The sequence below is a fragment of the Antedon mediterranea genome, chromosome 8, assembly GCF_964355755.1.
Source record: "Antedon mediterranea chromosome 8, ecAntMedi1.1, whole genome shotgun sequence".
NCBI lineage: Eukaryota > Metazoa > Echinodermata > Crinoidea > Comatulida > Antedonidae > Antedon > Antedon mediterranea.
The window spans coordinates 10,906,308-10,931,410 of record NC_092677.1 but is presented as its reverse complement, the minus strand read 5'-3'; the positions used below and the strand labels follow the sequence as shown (position 1 = coordinate 10,931,410).

Here is a 25,103-nt window from a genome sequence, read left to right as displayed (position 1 = left end):
AAAAAACAAATTTACCTACAGTGAAAAAAATGTTAACCCTTATCTTGTAAGCAATTTTTTTTTAGATATTTGTTTCTAACATTTAATATAATAGTTTTGTTGTGTTCAATAATACATTTTTGCACATTTTCTTCTTATTTCACTTAGAATGTACTGAAAATATTATTTAAATATTTATGTACGGTTATAGAGTTTCCATCTGAACACAAAAAAACCCAATTTCATTATCATACCTTATCATACCTATATGTTTAATTTAACATAGGTTAGTCTAGTCTTACCTAGGAAAGAGTGATTATTAAAACTTAATATTGTGTTTAGAAATAAATTTAGAATAAAGGTAAATATAAAGTAAAGGTGAGTATTTCATTATTTATATTTAATTTAACATTTATTTGAGTATAATGTACTTCATTTTATAACCGTGACTCCATATGAACCACCATGGAGTAACCACAAACAACAAGAGAATTCTGTAAACATTTTAATAAAAAATATTATTATAGAAATTGAACTTATGGAATTAAATCTAATATTGATTGATTGAAATAAAAAATATCGTTTACCATAATGTACATGTAGTGACAATTGGATGAGGCCTCATCCAGAGGAAAATGTAAACAATTACTACACACAGATGTTGCTGAGATTTTTGTTCTGAGAAGTGTAAACAATTACTACACACAGATGTTGCTGAGATTTTTGTTCTGAGATTTGAAATACTATTCAATTTGTACATCCCTATCAGGACTATCAGAAATATATTTGTAAAATATATTACCTACACCTTTCTAATAATCATCAATCTACTATTTTATTTTTAAAATCAGGGTAAAGTGCATGATAGTTGACTGACAGTATAATCATTCTAAAGCTCGGTCTACACTATCAAACTTATCTTTATCTACAAAAAAGTGTGATTCGCTCACATATACACATGATGATGTCATATATCACAAACATATTTGGGAATATCCCCACAATATAATATGTTACAGAGCTGGACGTACCTTCATTCAAGAAGTGTGCAACTTTTTCAGAAGTGTAGCTTCCAAATAAACAATTATTATAGCTTTTATTTATGTATTTTTCGGGTTTTATTTTATGGGTTCTATTTCAAGTTTCAACAATAATAGTAACCAACAATTCCAATAGTGACCCAAAACACAATCAAAGAATAGTAACCTCACAGTTACTTTTAGTATATATGTTATAAAGTATAGATGTCTATGGATGCACTGTAGTACTTCTGTAGAAGCACATATATGCATCACATAATAGTCTTCTTAATGGCTCTTCCAACTCTTTGTCACTTAAATGTTCATGTTTTTCTGGGTGTTCAATCCAATCTCGGAAGTGTGGAAGCTCTGTTATCTTTGGGATGTTAAAACCATCCTGGTCTCCTGAAAAAATACAATACATGTTGCTTGCCATGTGGCAACAGTTGATAGTACATGGGGGAGTCATTACTTTTGGTATACATGCTGGCATATGTCTCTACTGCTGAACATCTAAGCTTACAAACAGCAGGATTGGTACTATGGGTTCATAAGGTTCAAACTAACTCTGGTTTTCCTTTCTTGAAACAAATGCTAGTAAATAGGTCTAATTTTTGGCCAATACTAACACGGCAGAAGTCAAATTTCATCTAGCCTACTATGCTACTATTTAGTAATACCCTCTGCCCTCACAGGTAATTTCCTGAAGTATCGTAAAATCATAAGTTTGTCTACTAGAATCCCTGCTCCTAACTACAGTTAGTCATCCATTTATAGATGTACTGACGAAGAAAAGACTACAGAGACATGTCTATACTTTCAATTATTACTTATTTAGATGAAAGATTGAAATTGTATTACGCCTGTACAAATCCTGGTTATAGACTTGCATCAAGTGTTACATCTTTGGTATAACTTATCCACTTCAACAAAGAAAGATGAAATCTTACCTATTCTGTCAGCCATACTGTCAAAGAACAACCATTTTGAGTGTTTTTCTTCTCCAGATTTTACAAAAGCCACGTAATGGCTTGTTTCAATACACACAACAGCAAATAGTTCCATTTTCTCAGTGCTTATTGCATCACACTCCTCATCCTCTGTAAGTTCGTTTGGAAAGTCCTCAGGAACTTCCAATTTTCGTGGCTTTTCATGTGTTCTTCTCTCAGCTTTTCTGTGACGCTGTAAAAACATTTTTTAATAGTATTATATAGAAGTAGGTGTAACTCTAATAATAAAATATACACAAGATATTTATTGAATTTTCAAATTTCTAGGCTCGTCATGTGCTTTTCTTATAGGTTTTTTGTGATGCTGTATAACATATTAATATATAGTATTATTATTATTAGGTAATACATACGATTTTTGTGTAATAAATAATTCATAATGCAAGATTTAACTTTCAAAGGAGTTTATGTAAACTTTTTTGTACAATTTGCAATGAATGAATGAATGGTATAAGGTACAGTATAACTGGATATGAAGAATAAAATAAATAATAAATTAATGAAACATTAAAACAAACATCTGAGTTCTCCCCGTTTCTTAAAAAATCTAAGGCATTTTGCTTACAAGTATGTAACAATCCTCGCAGTAACCCGCTATCTGTTCACCTCCTAGTTTTGCACTGCTGCATTCACGGCATTCTAATGATGCTAGTTTTCCACAAACAATACATGGCCTGGGAACTAATAAACAAATCCAAAATATATAAGTCTATAAATTGATCAGTAATCATCGTGACATTTTTACTTATATAGGATAAGGGGATACTTCTCAAATGATGTGAATGAGATTTGTTACTATTAAAAAATATTGGTGACTCATTTATAGGTATGGTCAATGTTGATAATGCCTCTGGGCTTAAAGGGCCATCCCCTGCTTTCCATGCTTATTTTCTTGTCTAGTCTTGTATTTTTATATTTAATGTTTCTCTTTTTATTTCATTTACATTATACTGTTTTATATATTTGTACTGTATTTGGAAAGCAATAAATATTACTTACTTACTTACAACTACATGTACAGTAGTACTAAAAGACTAGAAAATTACTATTTTTATTGTGTAAAATAACTTACAGTTGTCCAGCATTTGTGTAATATCAAGCTCAAGTGTTGGTAGAATTCTCTCGTACAACCTATAAGCCTTTCCGAATCGAGGCATCTGTACCACAAAGCATGATGGGATTTCAGCTAGCTTGATGTCCGTATCAAGAAACGACTGCTCCAAAAGCATCTGGACTGTTGGAATTTGTTTCAACGTGGTGTCACGCTCCATGAACATCTGATAGAAGTTCATTTCTTGCATGCCTGGTGATCCATAAACCCTAAAAGAGATACAAAGAAATTAATTTAAAATAGCTTGCACAAAACACTGTTAGAAATATTGTGCAACCAAAGGTTCACCCTTCTAGGGCTACCATGATTGAAGCTTGTTACCAAAGTCTCTACTAACATTTTTTAAAACATTTTTAATCTAATTACACTACATCAGTTCTTCTAGTGGGGGCTGTTTGGGATATTTTGGTTTAAATTTTGTGTATAGGTTGCCCGTCCTATACTATTTCAATTTCTGCCGGGCGCCACAAATTTGACCCTTGCGGTTCACATAATTTGCATAATTCAAAATGGCAGCCGTTTTGCAGTAATATGTGATATCTTTAAAACTACTGACCACAGACTTTTGCTTTTGGAGTCAAATTGTTCAAAGCAAGGACTTTCCTATCAAGTCGATTGAAAACTTTAACCAAAAAATGAACTGGAAATACAGTTTTTGACCTTTGACCCATATTTCAGGTACACAGAGAGCTAATTTTTATGTCAAATTGTTCAAAGTATATACATTTCTATTTGATGTAATGAAAATGGGTTTTTTGACCTTTGACCGATATGACAACCTGTACCAAAAAATAATATAAATATATTAATATAATATTCATAATTATATTCATTCATTTTCACATTTATTTTGACAAAGAAGATACATAATATATAATTTTTACAATATAAATTGGGAAAGCTTACTACTTTTTTCCCTTTTGCATACAATTGAAAAAGAAAATTTAAAAAAAACAAATAATAAATACGGTACAAGCCAAAAAAAAAAAATATTAATAAGACAGTAATAGCAAAGTCTCTTATAACATACTTGATTTTAAAGAGTGGATCACTTTTCAATACTTCTTGTAAAAGTGTTGTAAGAAACTCCTCTGGGTCTTTCTCCTGATCTGTCAGACCAACAGTACTTCCATGTTTATCCAGAAGTTTTCGAAGTTGATATATATTTTCAAATTTTACTAAACCATTCCTATAAACAAAAAATAATACAAATATATCTATAAACAAACTAAAAAATTCAGAAAATGAATGTTTTATAAAATGAAGCAACAGAATAAACAATTTAAGAAGGCTTTCTTAAGTAAATGTTGGGGAATAACCTGTGGCTGCAGACTAACTGAGATGATGACACACACGTAAATTTCTTATCCCGGCCCCTAAAGCTTGGTTCCCACTAGAACGTAACGCAAGGACGTAAACGCAACGCAAGCGTTTTAACCAATAACAAGCGAAGTTATAGACAGTTAGCAATCAAAAGCGAATAAGCCATCGCTTGTGATTGGTCAATTCACTTGCGTTGCGTCCTTGCGTTGCGTCGCTAGTGGGAACCACGCTTAAGGGTCATTTTGTGTTGAATGCTGCCACTGAAGAAGCCTGTTTGTCTGTCCACAATGACAGGGGCTGAATGGACCAGTGCACCGGGGTAAACCCTACTCTTCCAAAGGATTAGTTTTCATTAAAAATGGTAATTGGACTGGCATGTGAGCAGGCCAGAGTTTGAGACCTGTCTGTGACATTTGGTTTGTGTCCTTAGGCTAGATGCTTTACTGTCGTTGATTCATTGTCCTTTGGATGGAACATTGATCCGTGGGTCCTGTATACATTATTGCAATAAAAAACTTTAGTGAACTAGACTATTCAAAAGCTGTAGGCTATCTCCTGGTGATCACAGCATTGTGTCTACCGTGGGCAATAGAGGGCCTCACCAGATTGTCTTCAGTGTTCAACCATGGACATATAAATTACAAAATCTAATTTATTGGTCCATGAATCTTGGATGACAATATATATAAAAACTAATAACCATAAGAAGAAACATCAATTATCATCTAAGGATGATACAATAAAAAGAATAAAATGTTGAATTTGACTTCTATTTTATTTTATTTTTATTTTATTCATACTCATTCAACAGCGGGAAACCCGCCCCTTACAGAATGGAATAAACTATACCATATAAATATATATAAATTTGACTTCTCACTCATTATATAGAATTTTACCTTTCTGTTACTTTGACATTATGGTTTATTATGATAAAATGTAATCTTCTACATGTAATATAATAATGTAATAAATGTAATATTATTTTTGTTAAAAGCATAAAGGTGTATGTACTGTATACTTGTACCTTCTTAATGGGTAAACTATGTCCTCTCTAAGCACTCTCTGTACCTCACTGTACCCTTCAATATCATTAGCATTCTTTGGGCGATGCAGTAACTCATCAAAAACGCTAACAAATGCAAACATGCTAAAAATAGTTGAATCAAGGTAGCACGAGTTCTGGTCTCCTTGGATACCCATTGCTCCGTGTGGATGAACCTTTGACATCATGGGTGGAACCGTGACATCCTTTATCGATGGGCTATCAAAAACATTGTCTATAATAATCAAAATAGAAAACAGAAGGGAACGTTGTTTAGTTACAATAAAACTTACTGAGAAAGTATATGGGAAAGCAGGAACGATATTTTATAACCATTGAATTGTAGAGTATACAAAAATGGCTATAAAAATGATGTAGAACAATTTATATGATAATTACCTCGCCTTTGTGCTCCTCCAGTGTGCTCAATAGGACCGGAAAACCGACCATCAGGCTTGCATTTTGATATTTGTATAAAAAAACCCCTGTGTGGTAAAGTTTTAAAGTAACGTGTAACACCAAACCTGCCATCTGTTGCAGCAGAGCAATCTTCCTCCTAGAGAAATTACCAAGTACAACATGATAGAAAAGTTAAGTGCATAAAGATTTACAGCAGTTTTTCTTGTTTATTCAACACACAAAGATAAACCAAAAATATATGAAAAGAAATTTGCATTTTTGTGGATTAAAAATTAATTAATTAAATAATCTAATTTAGTTTACAGTTCAGTTTACAATCTCAGGAAGTACAGTAGGTACAGAATTTTTGTTATTCAAAACATTTTTAACAAAGAAACTTACCAGCTCCACACCAGCAAATCGACCTTTGTGTTCCATTCCTGGTATATCTCCAATCCATTTAATTACACCATACATGGACATGCCTACAGCAGTTACTTCAACCATTGTTCCAATGCTAAACTGATGCTGGTAAAATGGTCTAGTATTAACCATTTCTTCACTTCCTGGTTTGTTTGTCTGGTTTGTAATGTTGTCTTCTTGAGATGTTTTTTCTGTAAACATCAATAATAAATCAATTGAATAAAATTCCTCATTTTAGGAAGAAGTCTCTATTCCCCTCAAAGTATACATAGCTGGGAGGCACAAATATTTTACCAATGTAATGATAATATTGTATTAAATGCGTCTGGTCAGCCAATTACAATTTTTGTGTGGGTCCAATCTACATTACTATTGCAGTGGGCCCTTTGACTCATTAAAATTATGTGGGTCCATTCTTGTATTGTAGTAGGCCTGGTCAACCCATTACAATTGTTGTGTGGGTCCAGGATAATGTGTAGCAGAGTCTCTTCAGTAGATATGATGCTAATAATTGTATAGTACCTTTTAATAGGTCAGCCAAATCTGTCCTGTGAACACTATCCAGAGCTTCAGTAAGCTTAGATTTAAAATCAGTCTCAGTTTTTCTTAATGTCTTCAACAAATTTGATTTGTCAAAGGTTGTTGTATAAGATTGCCTAGATGAGCTCCTTATCTTGAAATATATTTGCAGTGAATTTACGTCAAATTCTTTTAATGCTTCTGCAATAATATCTAATATTTCATCTGAAACAAAACTGTCATCCACATCAACCTCCATCTCCATGATATTCTCTTCTTCATCTTCTAAATAGAAAACAAATTAAAGCCATCATCCTGTCCATATATGGGCACATTATATTTGTTTGTCACATGAACTTTGATAGTGTAGACATAGCTTAAGGTTAATAATCCACTCAGAATTATTTTATAAAAATATTACAAAAACCTTATAAAATAAATCGTATATTTCCTCAAATACGATGATATTGACCGAGTAATTTTTGCGTGATTATCGTGTCCCTGTCATTAAACATATAAAATCCAGTAAATTCTCGAGGAGTTTGATATTGACTGTGTAATTTGCATGTGGCAACACTCGCGTTTGGCGATAAATAAACAAAAGTCATCTACTGGGACTTGAACTCGCGAAGATTAGTCCACATCATCACAAGACCACGTTTTACACGGCACGCCACATAACTTGCTTGAAGAAATAAATCAACTATTTAAACTATGCATACATAGCGCCCTCATTTTGTTATTCGCCCTCTATAGATGCGACGAAAGACTGTCAATACTCACAGTAGTAGCCTGGTACGCGCAGCACACTGAACATTCAGCTCAAAGAAGACGAATTATTTATTCAGTCTAGGCCTACCTGATAATATTATTATCATTATTAATGTAGTTATTGATGGAAATTCTTCTGTTAATTCAAAATACCTAGGGCTAAGTGAATATTTTATTGCCAAGGAATCATTAATTGGTAATTATCTGTATATTTTTCTTCGCAAGGTAAGGTGAATGCAATGCTAACTAGGCAGGCTTATTACATAAAGGAGGCCTAGCTACCCGACCCAGTAGATATTCTACTTGTTGTTGGCTATATAATATAACAGGTATCACCTTTTATATCAGTAAAATATAAGATTTGACATCCCTTCGGGAAATGATATTATGCTCCCGAGAATTATATTTCTTTGAGCAAAATATCATTTCCTCAGGGATGTCAAATTATATATTTTACATCTAAGCAGGCAATATTTGTATAATATCAACTTAGAGGGTGAACTTGCTGAGTTTGTTTCCCTCTAGTTAAATGGTAATATTTTAACTGATTATAAAAATGATGTAACATAGAAAACTTAAGCATGTAAAAAGAAAAAGTTATGTCTCAATAATTACATACTACCATGCAATATTGACTGTCATGAGGTGCAAATACAAAATGATACACAAGACACATGTTATCAGAGTACTACACATAAAAATCATCCTCTTTTAGTATTGTTATAGGAAGACGGACTTGTTCTAGAGATTAGTACACAGTACATACCACCAGTCAAATGTTTTGCCATTTCATCATGACCACAATCTTTCAGAGCTTTTGCTAGTGTACCAAGTTTATCAGTATGTGAAGGCTGTCGTTTTTCCCAGGTCATGAATGCATGGTGAGCCTGTTTTGACTCATCAGAAGATAAATTCTTGATTTCTCTGATTTCTTTTTCTGCCATTTTAAGCTGTCTAGCAACATACTGCCATGACTTTGAAAGTTTAATAGAAAGGTGTACAAGAAAGTCACTATCAAGTCCTAAAAAAAAGAATGGTAATGTTAAACGAGTTGAAGGATGTGCCTATACAATATACCACATTTATATAGAGCCCTTTTCATTAAAAAAACATGCTCAAAGGCGCTTGAAGGATTACAATTATTGAATGCCGAACAAACAAAGTATTTCTTGTACTAAAAGATAGAAACAGATCTTACCTGTTTCTGGTTTGTTTCTTGGATGAGATATGTTGCTTCTATGGCGTGTTGATTCTGCTGTTGATAAATATTTTTGGTTAATTGTTAAACCAGTGATAAAAATAAGGGAACTAAAACAAGAGAATAAACAGACTCTTTTTCATTCGAAATTTATGTTTGGTTCAAGGAATATCTATGATAAGGTAGGAGAAAATTGGAAGTCACAAAACAAAAATATGGGGACATAATCAAAAGACAATGACACAATTAAATGGAAGATAATTGTGGCTACTTATCAGAAAAGGACAAAAATACAGGAACTGTATGACCATCTACATCTGCAACAACTGGCCACAGATGATATTGACACATATGACAAAACCCATCAATAGTGAGTGAGTGGCCGAGTGGTTAAGACAGTGGAACCATAATCCATAGCCATAACATCGGCAAGGGTTCGAGACTCACGCGGTCCATGGTTCTGGTGGTAGAACAAGTCTTCTCGGAAAAGGACTATAAACCGTACAGTAGGTCCAGTGTATGCATATTGCTCGTGTGCACTTTAAAGAACCTAGTACATCTTTCGAGACAAGTAGGGGGTTACCCGGTGTACTAGTTCACACAGACACTGTCGTGGACAGACGTAATGGCGCCGTAGTTGGCTGCCGATGGACAGGATGTGACCCTTAGGGGACAAGAATATTGTTAAAAAAGGTGTAACATCTAAGTCGACAGTGCTCTGATCTTCATGAAATAGCGCTATATAAATATCGCATTACATTATGATCAATAGGGGCCTGTTTATTAATCAATATTCATTACTAAAATTAATTGATAATAAGATATTCAATAATGAATTAATTGTTTTTAAACCAGTAAACAATAAAAGGGTTGAACACAGTTCATGCTAAGAGTTAAGTTCTACAGGGAAGCAAACAAGGTATAGCTATAGATGTGTCATTTAATAAATACAAAAATACTTGTCTGTGGTATGTAATCTTGTCTTGATACGTTTTTTCCATAGATTGTAGATACAACTGTAAAATAATTAATTCCAGTTCATTACTAAAATATATGAACTGAAATACAATAATAAACTCAGAAAAGATCTTGTGTCTATATTTTAATTTTGGTTAATTATTAAACCAGTATTTAATTGAACCTATTTTATATTAAAAGTTAATCTGGGTGCAGTGATGTAAAAAGTGCAAGAAATATGTCTTGTAATTTACAGTTCTTACTTATCTCTGATCTTGAAACTTGACTTGCTTGGATGGATTCTTCTGTAAATAATAAAATCACTTACGATAAGCAAAGTAAGAAACACTGATGATCTCTATTAGAAGTTAACATTTGTTTTGACCTTATTGGAAATAAACTGCATTAAAATTTGTTAACATATTTGTTACATCTAGAGAGTAATCTTCCTAATGATAGAAGGGTACATACTCAATTCTCTAAATAATTCCTATTAATTACCTCAATAACATAACTTTCCTACTTACTTGAGAAAACCTCTTTTAAAACAGAATCAAAACCATTACTGCTCAATAAACTTATTAACTTTTGTTTCTTGTCTTCTCTACGATTTTGCTGTGCTCTCCATTTTGAAATCATTGCTTTTATTTTAGCAAAATCGCGTGAAAATTTCTTGTCAAAATATATCTTATGTGAAAGTTGGAAATTTAGTGCTGTACACATAATCGTCGGATCAATTTTCAGCCTTATTGCGATTTTGTGAATATCCCCATCCTCCAGATCTATCACAAAACATACATATGAAGTAAAAAGGTAAAAGTAATTTTATTGTAACTAGGTCGTGGCCACAGATGGTTCTCGAATACAGAGTAATTTCAGCGTAAAAAATTGCGATTTCAAATGTACGTACCGCAGATCTATAATACATTGTCGTTTACAGAAACGAATAAATAGACACAATGATTTATGTAGTCAACTAAAATTAGCACCCTGGGAATTACTTCCGAAAGAGAAACTTGTCACAAAATAAGCCTTTTTTTGTGTGTTTTGTATGCAACATTAGGGTTGAGGGATAGGGAAGAGGATGGGTACAAAGAGGCACAATTTTTAAATATATTCTATATCCACTCAGGAACGAAATATTTGTTCATGTTTTATAGGCCTATAAATAATATACCACTAATACAGTACAGCATTTGCGACTTAATACCTTGTGTTAAAATTGTCACTGTCATAGTCGATTTAAATAGTAAAGTACATGTAGCGTTACACCTCTACAACGTTTTTGTAATTATTAATTAATACAAACGTGGAGAAGCAACTGTCAGTAATAAAGTTTATTTGATTATTATGTGCGATTCAAATGGCGACCAAAAATGGTTAATACGTATTTACAATATTATTGTCAAAGTATTGCAACACTAATATCTAACTGATTTAAGTTTATCAACCAAGGGCCAATAAATTTACCTACTTGTGTTAAACCAAATAATTACACTGGGAGAGACTGAGAGATTGAAATATTCCATTCATCGCAAATCAATACATTTGTATAAACGTATATTAAATCCATCAAAATAGAATTTTTTAAAGAAAATTGGTCTGTCTTCAAGATTATGATGCTGTACTCGAGCTGTTCAAGCAGTTTTTCAACTATTAAAAACAATTATCGTAGAAGGAGATAGGTAAAGGCGAAGCATCCTCGTATTATTGTGTGCAGGTATTTTTCAAGATGGACATCCATACAGTGTATACCACGATAGGAAAACACCCCTATTTGGGGCAAATCGTTTTAATTGTCAATAACAATTATCTAACTCAATTTAATTACTAAACAGGGTTACATCAGGTTAAAATCAGTACCGAAAGTACGAACTAACTTTATATACCATCGAGTAAACAGAATTAAAGCGCGATTTACCGAATCTGTCCTTATGTAAATTTATATATAGATTATAAAAGGCAGATTTTTTCATTTTTGTATTATTATCATCATAAATAATATTAACGAAGATGATATGGTATTATTTTTGAATTTCAGAAATGGGAAATGTGATTAAAATGAAACTGTTAACATCCGAGTCTAGGCCTAGTCCATGGGTTTGTTTGTGTCGTTTTTCATCTATTTAAAATTCCTATTTCTGTTGCCTTTAAAAATAAATACTCAAAATATAGGCCAGTACCTCATTTTTCATATTAAAAATATCTTCAATTGTTAATACATTTATAATAACGTGAGTGTGACATTTCCGACCATCTAGATATGTCATATTTTATAAATCGCCTGAATGATATCGTTGCTAAAGCATGTCGACGTTTGTACACTTTGATTATACTTAAGAAAGCCAAGACACCTTCTAAAGATCTACTACAACCCTAAGGTCTGCGTGTAAGCCTCGACTCAAAATCCCGTTTGATCGTACAGAGAGATTTAGATCTTCACCAGTCCCTTTCTTAGCCTGACGCATTAATGATGATGTTTCAATGAATATTGAATAGGCTGGCACTATTTAACTTACCGGTGGACAAATTTTAAGTTTTACTATTTATACATATTTATATATTTTTTTTATCAAATATTGTAAAATACTACTTTTCAGCCTTTTGGCTGCCGTTGTACTATTGATTTCTATTTTATGAATAAATATACCTGAATAAGAACTCATGAACTATGGTGGGGCTGAGTTGGTGTGAAATTTCTAAAGTTGCGTTACTAAACTAAAGTTTTGATTCATTGTACCATTTTATTTTTACCCTTCTAATTGTTTTGTTTTATTGTGTAAACTGAATTGGGATTGGTTCAGATCGGCTCTGCCACATTGATTTAGTTCGCTTAGGTTGACCCTGGTTTCCCCAATTCATTTTTTTTATAGTTAAATGTAAATATTGAAAAAGATAAAAATAATGAAATGAATAATGAATATACAAAATGTATACATACCACCAATCAAGTGTTTGGCCATTTCCTCATGACCACAAGTTTTCAGAGCCTTTGCTAGTGTACCAAGTTGATCAGTCTCTGAAGGTTGTTGTTTTTTCCAGGTCATGAATGCATGGTGAGCCTGTTTGGACTCATCAGAAGATGATTTCTTAATTTCTATGATTTCCCTTTCTGTCATTTTTAACTGTCTAGCAATATCCTGCCATGATTTTGAAAGTTCAACTGAAAGTTGTACTAGAAAGTTACTGTCAAGTCCTAAAAAATAAAACTGAGTAATATATTTCTGCTGCCTTCAAATATGCCATATATACTTTTTAAACAGAGAGATTAAATCTCATTAAAGAAAAACCCTATTTTAGGTTACGGCTATAACTGTAATGTGCGAGTGAAATGTTAACTTCCTTCATTTAATTCAAACAATATAAAGGAATCATGTTTATAGAGAAGTTGTTGCTGTCACTACAGGATAACATCTAGAAAGGCTATTCTATTGCAGTATTCATGGTATCATGGATGCTAATAATGATATCGATTTTCAGTTAGATGGCCTAGGAATTAGATGAGTAAAACTAATATTGCGGTGTGACTAATATCCAGAAGCTACTTTATAAGATGTATTGGTTTGAGTTTACAGCAACTGATTTTGGTATGTATTTCTGACTTTTGTGCTCTTTCTCTATTTTAAGTAATAAAAGCATTATAATCAGAATGTGCCCTCTGTTGTGAAAATGCAGAGATAAAATGTAATAGCGCCATCTTCACTAAGACAAAAAAGATAATGCGCACGCATAATCAAAGATTTTTTTGTCTTAAGAAAAAATTTACCTAAGACAAATTTTCTGCTGAGGCGGTTTGATAAATAAGTTATAAATAAGTACTGTAGTAATAAAAGAATTTATAAGTTATTTGCTTAAGTACTTCTAAACTATTTCAGCTTAAGCAAAAATATAAGCAAAAATTGATAAATGCCAACCCTGGACCATCTATGTATAAGAAGATGTGATAATTAATAAATATTTTACCTTGAATTAAAAATGTTGACACAGATTCTAATTTAATTTGATCAAGAGAAGATGCAAGAAATGTAACTTTATCTGATGCATGTGATTGGTTTGTTCTCCAAATCATCAGTACCTCTAAGCACATTGCTTCCTGATCACCACTTTTTCTTTTTCTAATCTGTTCAATGTTAGACACATTTAATTGTTCAGCAAGACTCTCCCAGCTGTATTTAGCCTCTTGTGCTACAAATCTTAAAATATCATCATCCAAACCTTTGATAATTGTAGAATAAAAACAAATTATAAAAGATGAAAAGAGCAAATACAAAAACTGCACATGCCCACAAGCATTTGAAATCAGCATTGCTGACTCTTATGGCAGCACCTGCATCTATTATCTGCCTCAGATGTATTGGCCCATGCCTTTCCTCTGGTCAAGGTGGGCACTGGACGAGAGAAGCCCTTGATCAATGTTAGGATCAATCAAGGTGCTGTAAACAGTCCTGGCTTTGTTTCGATTGAATAAAATAAAAATAAATATAAATAAAAATATCAATAGAAATATTTAAGTTAAGTAATTTTTCCCCATTACATTATCATTTTTATGAGAGAAGCCCTTGATCAATGTTAGGATCAATCAAGGTGCTGTAAACAGTTCTAGCTTTGTTTCGATTGAATAAAATAAAAATAAATAAAAATATCAAAAGTAATTTTTCCCCATTACATTATCATTTTCATTGATTTGTATGTTTCTATTTTGCTTATGGATAAAAATTGGAGTAGTCTCTACTACATGACTAAAATAGGCATTTAGCATTTCAGCTTTCAAACCCTATTGAAGACTTGGTCTCAGTAACATTCAAACTCAAAACTCTCAAGTACAATTTCATTTCTTGATGGTAAGACACAACGCTAATTTAAAATCTAACTTCCATCCACAAGTATAAAATTGTAAACACATTAAAATATAACAATACAAAAAATATCTACCTTGGAGTATTTTATTACACAAATTTTCTTCACCAAGCTCCTTACAAACTCGTGCAAGTACTCCTAGCTTGTCTGTCTCATCATTATTTTCTTGCCAATCCTGAAGCATATGGCGTGATTTCTCCTTAGAAGAATAAGTCTTTCTACCTAATTTATCAAGCTCCTTTTGGGCTATTTTAAGCTTTTTTCCAAACTCTAACCATCTTAGTGACATAGTATTTGAAATCCTCAACATCAGGTCTTCTTCTACCCATGTGACTAATAAAAAAACATAAACATAAAAAAATCTGCCAATTTCAAATTGCTACTAGTTTGAATGGGCTTATCTATACTTTACAATTAAAAATGTTGAATACCTCTTTCTTCCTCATTTCGTGTTTTCTTTTTTTTGCTACCCTTTGAGTAATCTTTCTCCCATGAAGAATATGGTGATGAATTATTTGCAACTAGATGATAAAAATGTCAGTTAATAAGAATCAGTGTCATGTTTTAAAAAGCAATTACAGTATCCTAGATAACTACTGCCGTGCGTCGTGTGCTAATTACTACGAATACTTCTACTACTAATTTTTACTGAGCACTAAATGCTGCTTTTGCTACTAATTGTTTCTGCTATGAATTGTTGCTGCTGCTAATACTAATTGGCTACTACTACTACTACTAATTGGCTGTTGCTACTAATTGCTGCTGCTACTAATTGCTGCTGTCCCTAGTACTTGGCTGTTGCTACTAATTGCTGCTGCTATAAATTGTTGCTGCTGCTACTAATACTAATTGGCTACTACTACTACTACTACTACTACTTCCCTGTTGCTACTAATTGCTGCTGTCCCTAGTACATGGCTGTTGCCACTAATTGCTGCTGCTGTTACTAATACTAATTGCTACTGCTCCTATTAATAATAATTGCTGCTACAACTAACTGTTGCTGCTGCTACTAATACTAATTTCTGCTGTTAATAACTGTTGCTACTGCTACTAATATTAATTGCTGTTGTTGCTGCTGCTACTACTGATTGCTGCTACTAATACTAATTGCTGCAGTAACTAACTGTTGCTGCTGCAACTATTACTACTACTGATTGCTGCTGCTAATACTAATTGCTGCTATAAATACTAATTGCTGCTGCTACTAACTGTTGCTACTGCTACTAATACTAATTGCTACTAATACTAATTGGTACTAATACTAATTGCTGCTGCTACTAATACTAATTGCTGCTATAAATTCTAATTGTTACTGCTGCTACTAATTGCTGCTGCAAACAGGATATAATGTGTAAATTTAACAATTTATTGTTTGAATCACAGGGAGAAAATACCCGCTTTTGACTTTATGACTTCTTCTTCATATGTGTTAGTCCTGCTGTTCATTGATTTATCCGGTGTGAAAAAGGAAACTACATTGTTGATTATAGAAGATTTGCTAGATTTACCACCTAAAAAAGATAGTGTAAAGATATAAATAAGGCACTTTAGATTTAAGCATTAATATGATTGAGAAACTATTCCCTCTTTGCCTTTTAATCATAACTACTGTTGAAGCCTTGATTGATTACTGCCTTTCCGCTGAAAAGTCTGCTGACATTTCCGCTTGGGCTGCTCCGTAAATCTCTTTTACCAGTTTCTTCCAGTCTGATCTTTCATTGGCTAGTTCTTTAAGTTGTTTCATGTCTTTCTTTTCAATTGTCCGGGATACTTAATGTCTGTGTTATGCTTATAAAGGGTTGAAGCCTTATAATGAATTATTTCAAGTAGATGGTACGCTCACTTTGCTCGCGTACCACCTAGGTCATGTCCACAGATGGTTCTCGAATACACAGTAATTTCAGCGTAAAAAAACTGGCGATTTCAAATTAAAAATTATATATTTACCTGAAAAAATGTAATTTAAAGCAAAACATGGTCAAATTGGCTGCCAGCCAATGGCTTTTTGGTTGAATTTAACCATTTGTTTGGTCATTTTATAAGTGTATATATACTGTATATAATATAATTTGTTTTCGTATTTGTTTCTATGGAAGTGATTAACTTTATTAAAACTACAAAATAACATATTCAAAGTCTGATTTAATTGATCTTCATTTTTCATGTTTTTTGGGGACAATACATCTGTTACAACCGTTAATGTAGAAAACGCCAGCTAATGTCGAAACAGCCGTTAATGTAGAACAACCCACCGCTTATGTAGTAAAACCTCCTGCTTATGTAGAAACACCAACAGCTTATGTGGTAAATAAAAATCAACACCAGCTAAAGTAGAAACAGTCAACAGCTTATGTAGTAACGAAAATTGCCTCCCAGCTTATGTAGTTACTATCGCCAGCTAATGTAGAAAATGTTATATATTTTACAAAAATGTCTCATTCATGTGCAAATGCATCGATCTTTACTTAGCTATCAGTCTTTCCACTTCTCATAAGCAACCAACTTTCTAAAACGACCACACATGGTAAGCAACCATTTCTGTTAAGGGACCACCTCTCGTAAGCGACCACCTCTCCTAAGCGACCCCCTCTCTTAAGGACCACACCTTTTGTAAGTGACCACCTCATTTAAGGGACAACGACCTCTTTCTCTCTATTAAAGGACCGCTCATAATCGTCAGTGACGACTCTTTTAAAGGACCACCTCTCTTAACGACCCCACCTCTCGTAAGTGACGACCTCTTTTAAAGGACAATCATCTCTATTAAGGGACTGCTTCTCATAATCGACCATCTCCCATCACAATGACATCTGGTAAGTGACCACCTCTATTGAATGACCACTGTCTCTGTTAAGGGACCGCTTCTCATCATTGAGCTGTTGACTGTTTCTACATTAGCTGGTGTTGATTTTTATTTACTACATAAGCTGTTGGTGTTTCTACATAAGCTGGAGGTTTTACTACATACAGTAAGCGGTGGACTGTTCTACATTGACATTAGCTGGCGTTTTCTACATTAGCGGTTGTAACAACATTTTTAAAAATGAGTCCAAATTTTTTATTTTAACTCATTTAAACAAACCCAATATGTATTTTGTATAACATTAGAGTTAAAACTATCCCTGTCATAGTCGATTGGAATAGTAAAGTACATGTAACAATACACCACTGCGACGTTTATATTTTTTATAATTATTAATTAATACAAACGTTGAGAAGCAACTGTCAGTAATAAAGTGTTTATGTGTATATGTATATTTATAGGCCTATGTGTTTATATATCCAGCAGTAGAGCCTACCCACAGTCACAGTAATAAATGTTCTTTGTATATGTGTTTATATATCTAACAGTAACCACATTCACAGTAAAAAAATTTCGTTTCATATGGCGACCAAAAATACCTACTTGTGTTAAACCAAGGGCTCATAAATTTACCTACAACAGGGCTGCAAATTAACTTTTTTACTTGGTAGCACTATCAAATTTGTATGATGGCTCATAATAATTTTTGGTAGCACCACCAATTATTTTAGTAGCACCTTTTCATCGACAACTAACCCCCTTCCCTCAAACCCCATCCGCGCAGATCCGTTTTTAGTTTAGTGGGGGGGGGGGGGTGGGGGTGTACACAAATGAAATACAGTACAACCTTAAGCTGGGGGTCAGAGGGCCGCCAATGGCCCCGCTTGGGGGGGGGGGGGATTTTTGAGTAATTATAGGTTGTTTCAATCGATTTCTGAGCACATAAAAATTCAGCACTGAAGAATTCAATTAATTTGGGTTATGCACATTTAGGCACTGGTCCTGATGCGCCACTTATAGGCCTATTCACGCAAGATCTATTATTTTTACGGTACCGAAACAAATTACTGCTTTGTATATACGCGTAACCTTTCGTAGCCTACGCGTAAATAGATCGTAGGTCATTGTTCGCTAAACATATCCTATAATTTCCAAAGTATTGTTCGTTGCCATGCCTACGATTTTATGATAATATCTACACGTCGATCGTAGGGTGGTTCGTAGGGTTAGTAATTTGTAAACACCAATGTCATCGCCTTTAGTTAGGAGCATAAACAATGGAAACAAACATGTATTGTTGGCTAATTAAAATCCTAGACGTTAATTTTTAATTGTAGCCGCCCTACACATCGGTTGTCCTAATTTGGCAGGACATCCGCCGACGAGACGAAATCGGGCCCGAGGCCATCAGCTCACGCAGAGAGAGTTTCGGCGGCCTACATGATTCAATCCTACCTTGGTTTAGCGAATTATAAAAACAACAACACCTTGGCTAGGACACCAACAAAATATATGCAAAATAAATATATATTCCATGTTAAGATTTAACATAGGCCTTTGTAAATTACATCCATGGTAAATTATTATTACAACAAAAGACCCGACCAGAATTTGGAGGGGAAAAACGTGCGAACCGTGGGAACAGTTTAGAGCTGTATTACGTTTCATGTGACGCAAAATTCAGGTACACTGTTTTGTAGCAATCCCCCCCTCGTACCGAGTAAAAAAAAACATGCGAGAGGTTTGCGGTGGTAAAACAGAGTATCGCGTTTCATGACATGTGACCAAAAAACTCGGTCTGTATTAATTACGGTCTTCTGTCGGCAGGCTTTTTGAGCGACCGATTGAACGTTCTGATACTATATTTAGAATGAATTGTTTACGATTTTTTTGTTTGCATCTTTCTGGATCGACTGGACGTTTGCTATATTATTTTTATTAGTTGGCATAGTTCATTGTGTTGGATCGTGTCTCTACGTTTACATTGTGGGAAATTTATATTCGCCGTTGAGAGTAAAAAAACACACACGAATGAAACATTTACGAATAAAAACTATTATATTATATATTTCTTAGTACATTATGTACAATTGGTCCTCCTCCGCCAGTCAAAAATAACACATTAAATAATAATTTTCACACCTTCTTGTTACTTACTAAGAACATCGTGAGGTTGTTTATTTAGGTTACTAACGAAGCCAAACAATGTAACCTACAAAGCCAACAACGTAGCCTGTTTTATCTACGAAGCTACTTCGTAGGAAAAGTTGCGGTATTTTCTCTGATATATAATTTTCGATAATCAGAATCTGGAATAAAGTATTAAATCTACTGATAAACAATACTGCTGTTTAATCTATATAATGAATAGATATTATTATATATATCATTAATTACATACTGCCTAAAAAATGCTGATGACTGCGCGGCGACAATCCTTTGTATCTACCGCCGCCGCCCGCCCTGGCTAACTTCTGTGTACGGCGGTACAATTGATTTTATATTCCTTCTTTAAAACGGAGGTGATTTTCCACGAGGTTTGTGTCGTCCGCGCGTCACACTGTGCTGTGTGTTTGGTGTTCTTTTGTGTGATTGGGTAAGGCAGCATGCAATAAATGGACGAACTTCCAATCACAACGAGTGTAAAATGTTTGGGGCTTTGTACGCTTGAATGAACCTGACTCCTTTGCGGCGGCGGTGACTAGTTGCAACTCCTGAGCCTTCCGTAGTATAGTAGAGAGATTAAATTACACAGTGTTTGAAATAGGGAAAACACACCCGACTTCAATTTGAAACAACTCGCACAAGCAGACGATCTTGTCGCGCTATGCGCGACCTATTCTGTTTCTTTAGTCGCAAACAGAAAAAGTAGGTCGCAAATGCGACCAAATACCCCTTAATTTGCAGCCCTGTACAAACTGGAAGTCTGAGAGATTGGAATGTTCCATTCATCGCAAGTCAATACATTTGTATAAACATATATTAAATCTATCAAATCAGTATTTTTTTTAAAGAAAATCAGCCTGTCTTCAACATATACTGTATACTGTACTCGAGCTGTTCAACCGGTTTTCAGCTATTAAAAAAAAAATTATCGTAGGAGGAGATAGGAAAATGCGAAGCATCCTCGTATTATTGTGTGCAGGTATTTTTCAAGAGGACATCCATTAGACAGTTTATACCACGATCAGAAAACACCCCTATTTGGGGCAAATTGTTAAACCTAAATTCGTTTTAATTGTCAATAACTAATTATCTAACTCAATTTAATTCGTAAACAGGGTTACATCAGGTGGTTAAAATCAGTACCGAGATTCAAACCAACTTTATATACCATCGAGGAAACATTCTAGAAATAACGTGCGATTTACCGAATTTTGCCCTTACGTAAATTTATATATAGATATACAGTAAGACTGAGGTCACCATTAGGTCCAAATAAAGGGTGTCTACATTGATCCTGTGTCCCTTTAATATGTGTATTAATTATTATTATATAATGCTGTATACACATGTGTAATAAGTTCTGGATATGATGAAAGTACAATTAATAATTAACAATTTATTATTAATAATTAAATTCATTCACTATCCTTTTTTAAGGTTGTAATCCCATTTACAAGACTAACATATACATAAGATGCTCTACATAAACAAAGTCTTATTACAAGTTTTTGGGAGTGGAGTTTGTCATTAGAAAAATCCTGACATATGACAGGACTTGAACCCAGGATTGGTAGCCAAGCATTATAACCACCAAGTCACAACTCCATTCCAATATTAATTATATGCTTATACCAAAAACAAACTATATTGCTGAACAATGGTTTACATTTTTTACAGAATTTTACCTTGATTTGCCTTTATTCTAGTATTCAGTAAACCAATTTAAGTAAAACCTGCAGGAACACTGAAACAATCACCATAAGAAGTTTCAGCCATAAGTTAGAGACTAACTTTCAAAGGGGCGAATAAGCAAAATAAATCAAGACTTTATTATCTCATTTTGTCCTTCAGTCGTCAATTTTTTCTATTCTTGATTTAATGTGCTTATTGTGACAATAAATATGTATGTTGCACACATCCCCACACACAATAATGATGATTTTTACAATGTTGGTAATATGCTGTACCCCATATGAACTAATACTTTCCCACCTCATTGTAACACTGGAACTATAGATTAAGTCAGTGGACCATGAAACAATAGTAACTTTATAAATTCATACCTTCAAAAAGAGAAGATGGTTTCATATAACTAACTTCCAGAAGTGCTACGTTCTCCATAGGTTCGAAAAATAACTGACTGCCGAACTGTCCAGTATAATTGAGTTCTTTTACATAACCATCCTTAAAAAAAGTACAAAGCAATCAAATTTAAAAAAAAAAAGCCTTTCTTTCTAAACCAATCAGATGTCATGGCATGTGATGTGTAATTAAAAAATTAAATGGCAAAGATACAGTGTTTTTTAATCTAAACTACTGTAATTCTTTTATCCCTAATTATCCATCTCCATCTAAAAAAATCTAAGAAAACTATTTGAGAGATTGCTTAAGAGATTTGAATTCTCAAAGCAAAGGCAGACTTACAAATTCAACTGCAGCAAAAATTGGTTGTTGATGTGGGAACAGTTTCTTCACCACACCTTTTATCCATTTATCTCTTGTCTCATTAGTGAAGCAAGTGACCTTTGTTCCAGGTTTGAAAGTATCAATGATATTCTTTACATAATTTGATGAATCAAATATCAATTTGTCAAAAGGCACAAACAACCCGCAATCCTTCTCACACTTGAAGTAATATTTATCCCAAAACCATCCATCAGTTGAACCACAACCTTTATCGGACTATAGAAAAAAAAAGATGTATTGAAAAACAAAAACTAAAAAAATGGTGGTGGGAGAATGAGCATATTGCTATACTTATAAATGTACTTTTCTGAAATAAAATAAAATGACAAAAAAAAACAAAAATAATAAAAGTTACAATACTACATTAAGAAATTTTTTTCTAGTTAAACTAGATTTAATTTGTCACTATGACGAACTATAGGTTATGCATCGATTTAAATAAAGATACCGTACTGACGCGGGTATAAGCCCACTCCCCTCGAACATGAAATCACGTCAAGTTTGAGGGGTGGGCTTATACCCGAGGATCCAAAAATGCAGATCGTCAAAACAGCACATGCACACTGTGTATTTCCACCATGCGAGCGCCCTCACGTGTACGACGTTGCCTCTAAATACACGAGGTGTAGAGTGTCGGAAAATTAAGCTTACAGTTCGTGTAATTTATCGTAGAATATCTTATTTTAAACATCAATTGAACAAGAATTTATCAAGCAGAAAAGCAAGTATACAATGTTCGTTAAATAGAAATGTACCAAAGAAATTTAATAAGCTTGTTTATGGCAGCCGATACCAAATAGTGGTTTTCCGTTTTGGCGACTTGTATGTAGCGTCGTGTGTGAAGCGATCTTCGACCGCGATGGAGTGTAAACAAAACAGGACCGTTAGGCCTCATATGGCCTAGCGTATATTAGCCTAGCTTGGTTATGATCAAAGGTAGGTAGGTGTATTCGGTGTATGGACATCGCCAAATACAAAAATATGTATTATGACACACACTAGATCTTCGAATTAATGGGTGGGCTTATACCCGAGTGCCTCATTTTTCATAAAAATTAGTCAAAAGTCGGGGGTGGGCTTATACCCGAGTATGGGCTTATACCCGCGTCAGTACGGTAATTGATTTTTTAAAGATATATTGATTGATTGATTTTCTCAGAATTTAATTATTTAATAATATATGGTAGGATCTTGCTAATGTAAATACAATAGCCGGTATCACAATTCGTATAATGTCATAAACCACATTTGTTACATAATAAAGACATAAGTTACTTTTTATCTAGATTTCATTATAAATCATGTATATAATAATTATAATCTATGCACTAAGAAATAACATTGAACACACAATACGGATAATAAAAAAAAATCTTTTTTCATTTCCCAAGGTGAGACTCGATCTCGGTACCTTTTAATCCAATTTGTAACATGATGACATCATCAAAATGAAACACGTAGATAGCAATTTTGGAAAAAAATTATCTGAGCAACAACATATTAACGTGTTGAAGAAATTTGGATATGTAGAATATGAATGCCCGCTTATTTATGACGCAAAATATGCAAATTCGACTTTTATAATTCAACTGGCCATGATGACTTCCCAACATCCGATGCGCAAAATTCGTATCTACAATTCTACAGCTTCCAGAAAATGTTTTAATCATGAGTATCACTTTTCAATCTGAGAACCTATAACAATCATATTGATATACTGTAATGATGAAGTGTTTCATGCTTTTGATGGTAAATGGTGTGAATGATAATTGATTGACCTAAACAATATCAAAATATAGGGAAAAATGGAATACGGATAAGTGGAGATGCGCTACATTAAATGTGATGAGCTATGACGAAAGAGAAAAAAATCCTATATTTTATATTCGAGTGGCCATACGATGACGTCACTGGGGTAGCACTAACATTTGGCGAAAGTCAAAATATTTTTTTTAGTCAAATCAGTTTATCTAATCAAGTCCAATTTTTTTATTTAGCCAAATGAATCGGTCATTAGCCAAAATTAAAAATTGTTGATATATAATGGTAAAAACATTTTAGTTAATTTATCTATGTCAATAGGTCTATACACTGTTCCCTGAACGTTTTTGTAAGGCATTTGGGGAGAGAGAGCCATGCCTAAATCACTGTATGATTAAAAAAAATAATTGTTGTTGTATTTTATATGATCAAAACAATTGTTCAAATTGTTTTTAATCGTACAGCATTCATACAGTTATCAAGTTAATAAGTTCTACAGTTTTCAGAAATCCCCTGAAGGCTATGTTATTTTTGTTTTTTACGCTTGGCTGGTGGCTTCCGTACAACGCGAAAATCGTGTCCTAAGACTTTTACAGTCACCCACCGTCACCGCCGTGCAGCGGGTGAATGTTTTTAGATTGGGTATGCTCAAGAGGTGCGAAAGTGCAGTTAGCGCAGGCCTAGGCCTACAAAATTATGTACGACGGTACGTCGTATATGCTAAAAATATTTCTAGCAAACGAACACTCGTATCGTTGTTGAACGTGCAGATAATATAGGCCAAAGCACAGGGAAAAACGTTTCTGTCGGGGGAAAAATTTATACCATCCCGGCTCGATTATTTATTACCCAACAACACCGAAGCCGGCGGCCGGCCTTGCTGTTTATATAGTCCGCAATAAATGCACGTGTTTGTTTAGCTAAATCTCCGTTAGACTCTACCATTTCCCGAATGTTATTTTGTTTACTCTACTAACGCACTGCACGCACGAGGAAACTTTATTAAGGGTAAAAAATGAAACTACATTATTGGAGCCAGAAATTTGGCCAGAAATAGAGATATGCTGCAATCAAAATTCGTGGCAAGAAAGAAGAATATAGAAAAAAAAAAAGATTGTGACAATAACAAGGGGTTATCCGCCAAGTGCGGATAACCAATTATTATTATTAATATAAGTTTAAAACTTACAAGTAGTTCAACACCAAATAAACGACCTCTCTCATCATCAATTTTGTCTTTGGATTGAATAATAGCGTCTGCAAAACACTCTCTATGGTCTATTAAGATAGGAA

The 25,103-nt window shown here is 33.7% G+C and overlaps 1 protein-coding gene across 1 annotated transcript; it reads right to left on the bottom strand.

The window, feature by feature from the left end:
* Positions 1 to 362: 362 nt before the first annotated feature.
* On the bottom strand, positions 363 to 25,103 carry LOC140057517 (uncharacterized). Its single transcript, XM_072103211.1, has 22 exons — positions 25,000 to 25,103; positions 22,008 to 22,265; positions 21,647 to 21,767; positions 16,009 to 16,125; positions 15,043 to 15,132; positions 14,687 to 14,944; positions 13,718 to 13,969; positions 12,696 to 12,950; positions 10,282 to 10,536; positions 10,018 to 10,059; positions 9,757 to 9,813; positions 8,798 to 8,854; positions 8,366 to 8,620; positions 6,832 to 7,113; positions 6,289 to 6,500; positions 5,887 to 6,043; positions 5,470 to 5,722; positions 4,150 to 4,308; positions 3,081 to 3,328; positions 2,574 to 2,689; positions 1,949 to 2,180; positions 363 to 1,403 (listed from the first exon to the last, which is right to left on the bottom strand). The coding sequence occupies exons 3-22, from the start codon at positions 21,702 to 21,704 to the stop codon at positions 1,228 to 1,230; spliced, it is 3,531 nt and encodes a 1,176-aa protein (XP_071959312.1). The 5' UTR covers positions 21,705 to 21,767; positions 22,008 to 22,265; positions 25,000 to 25,103; the 3' UTR covers positions 363 to 1,227.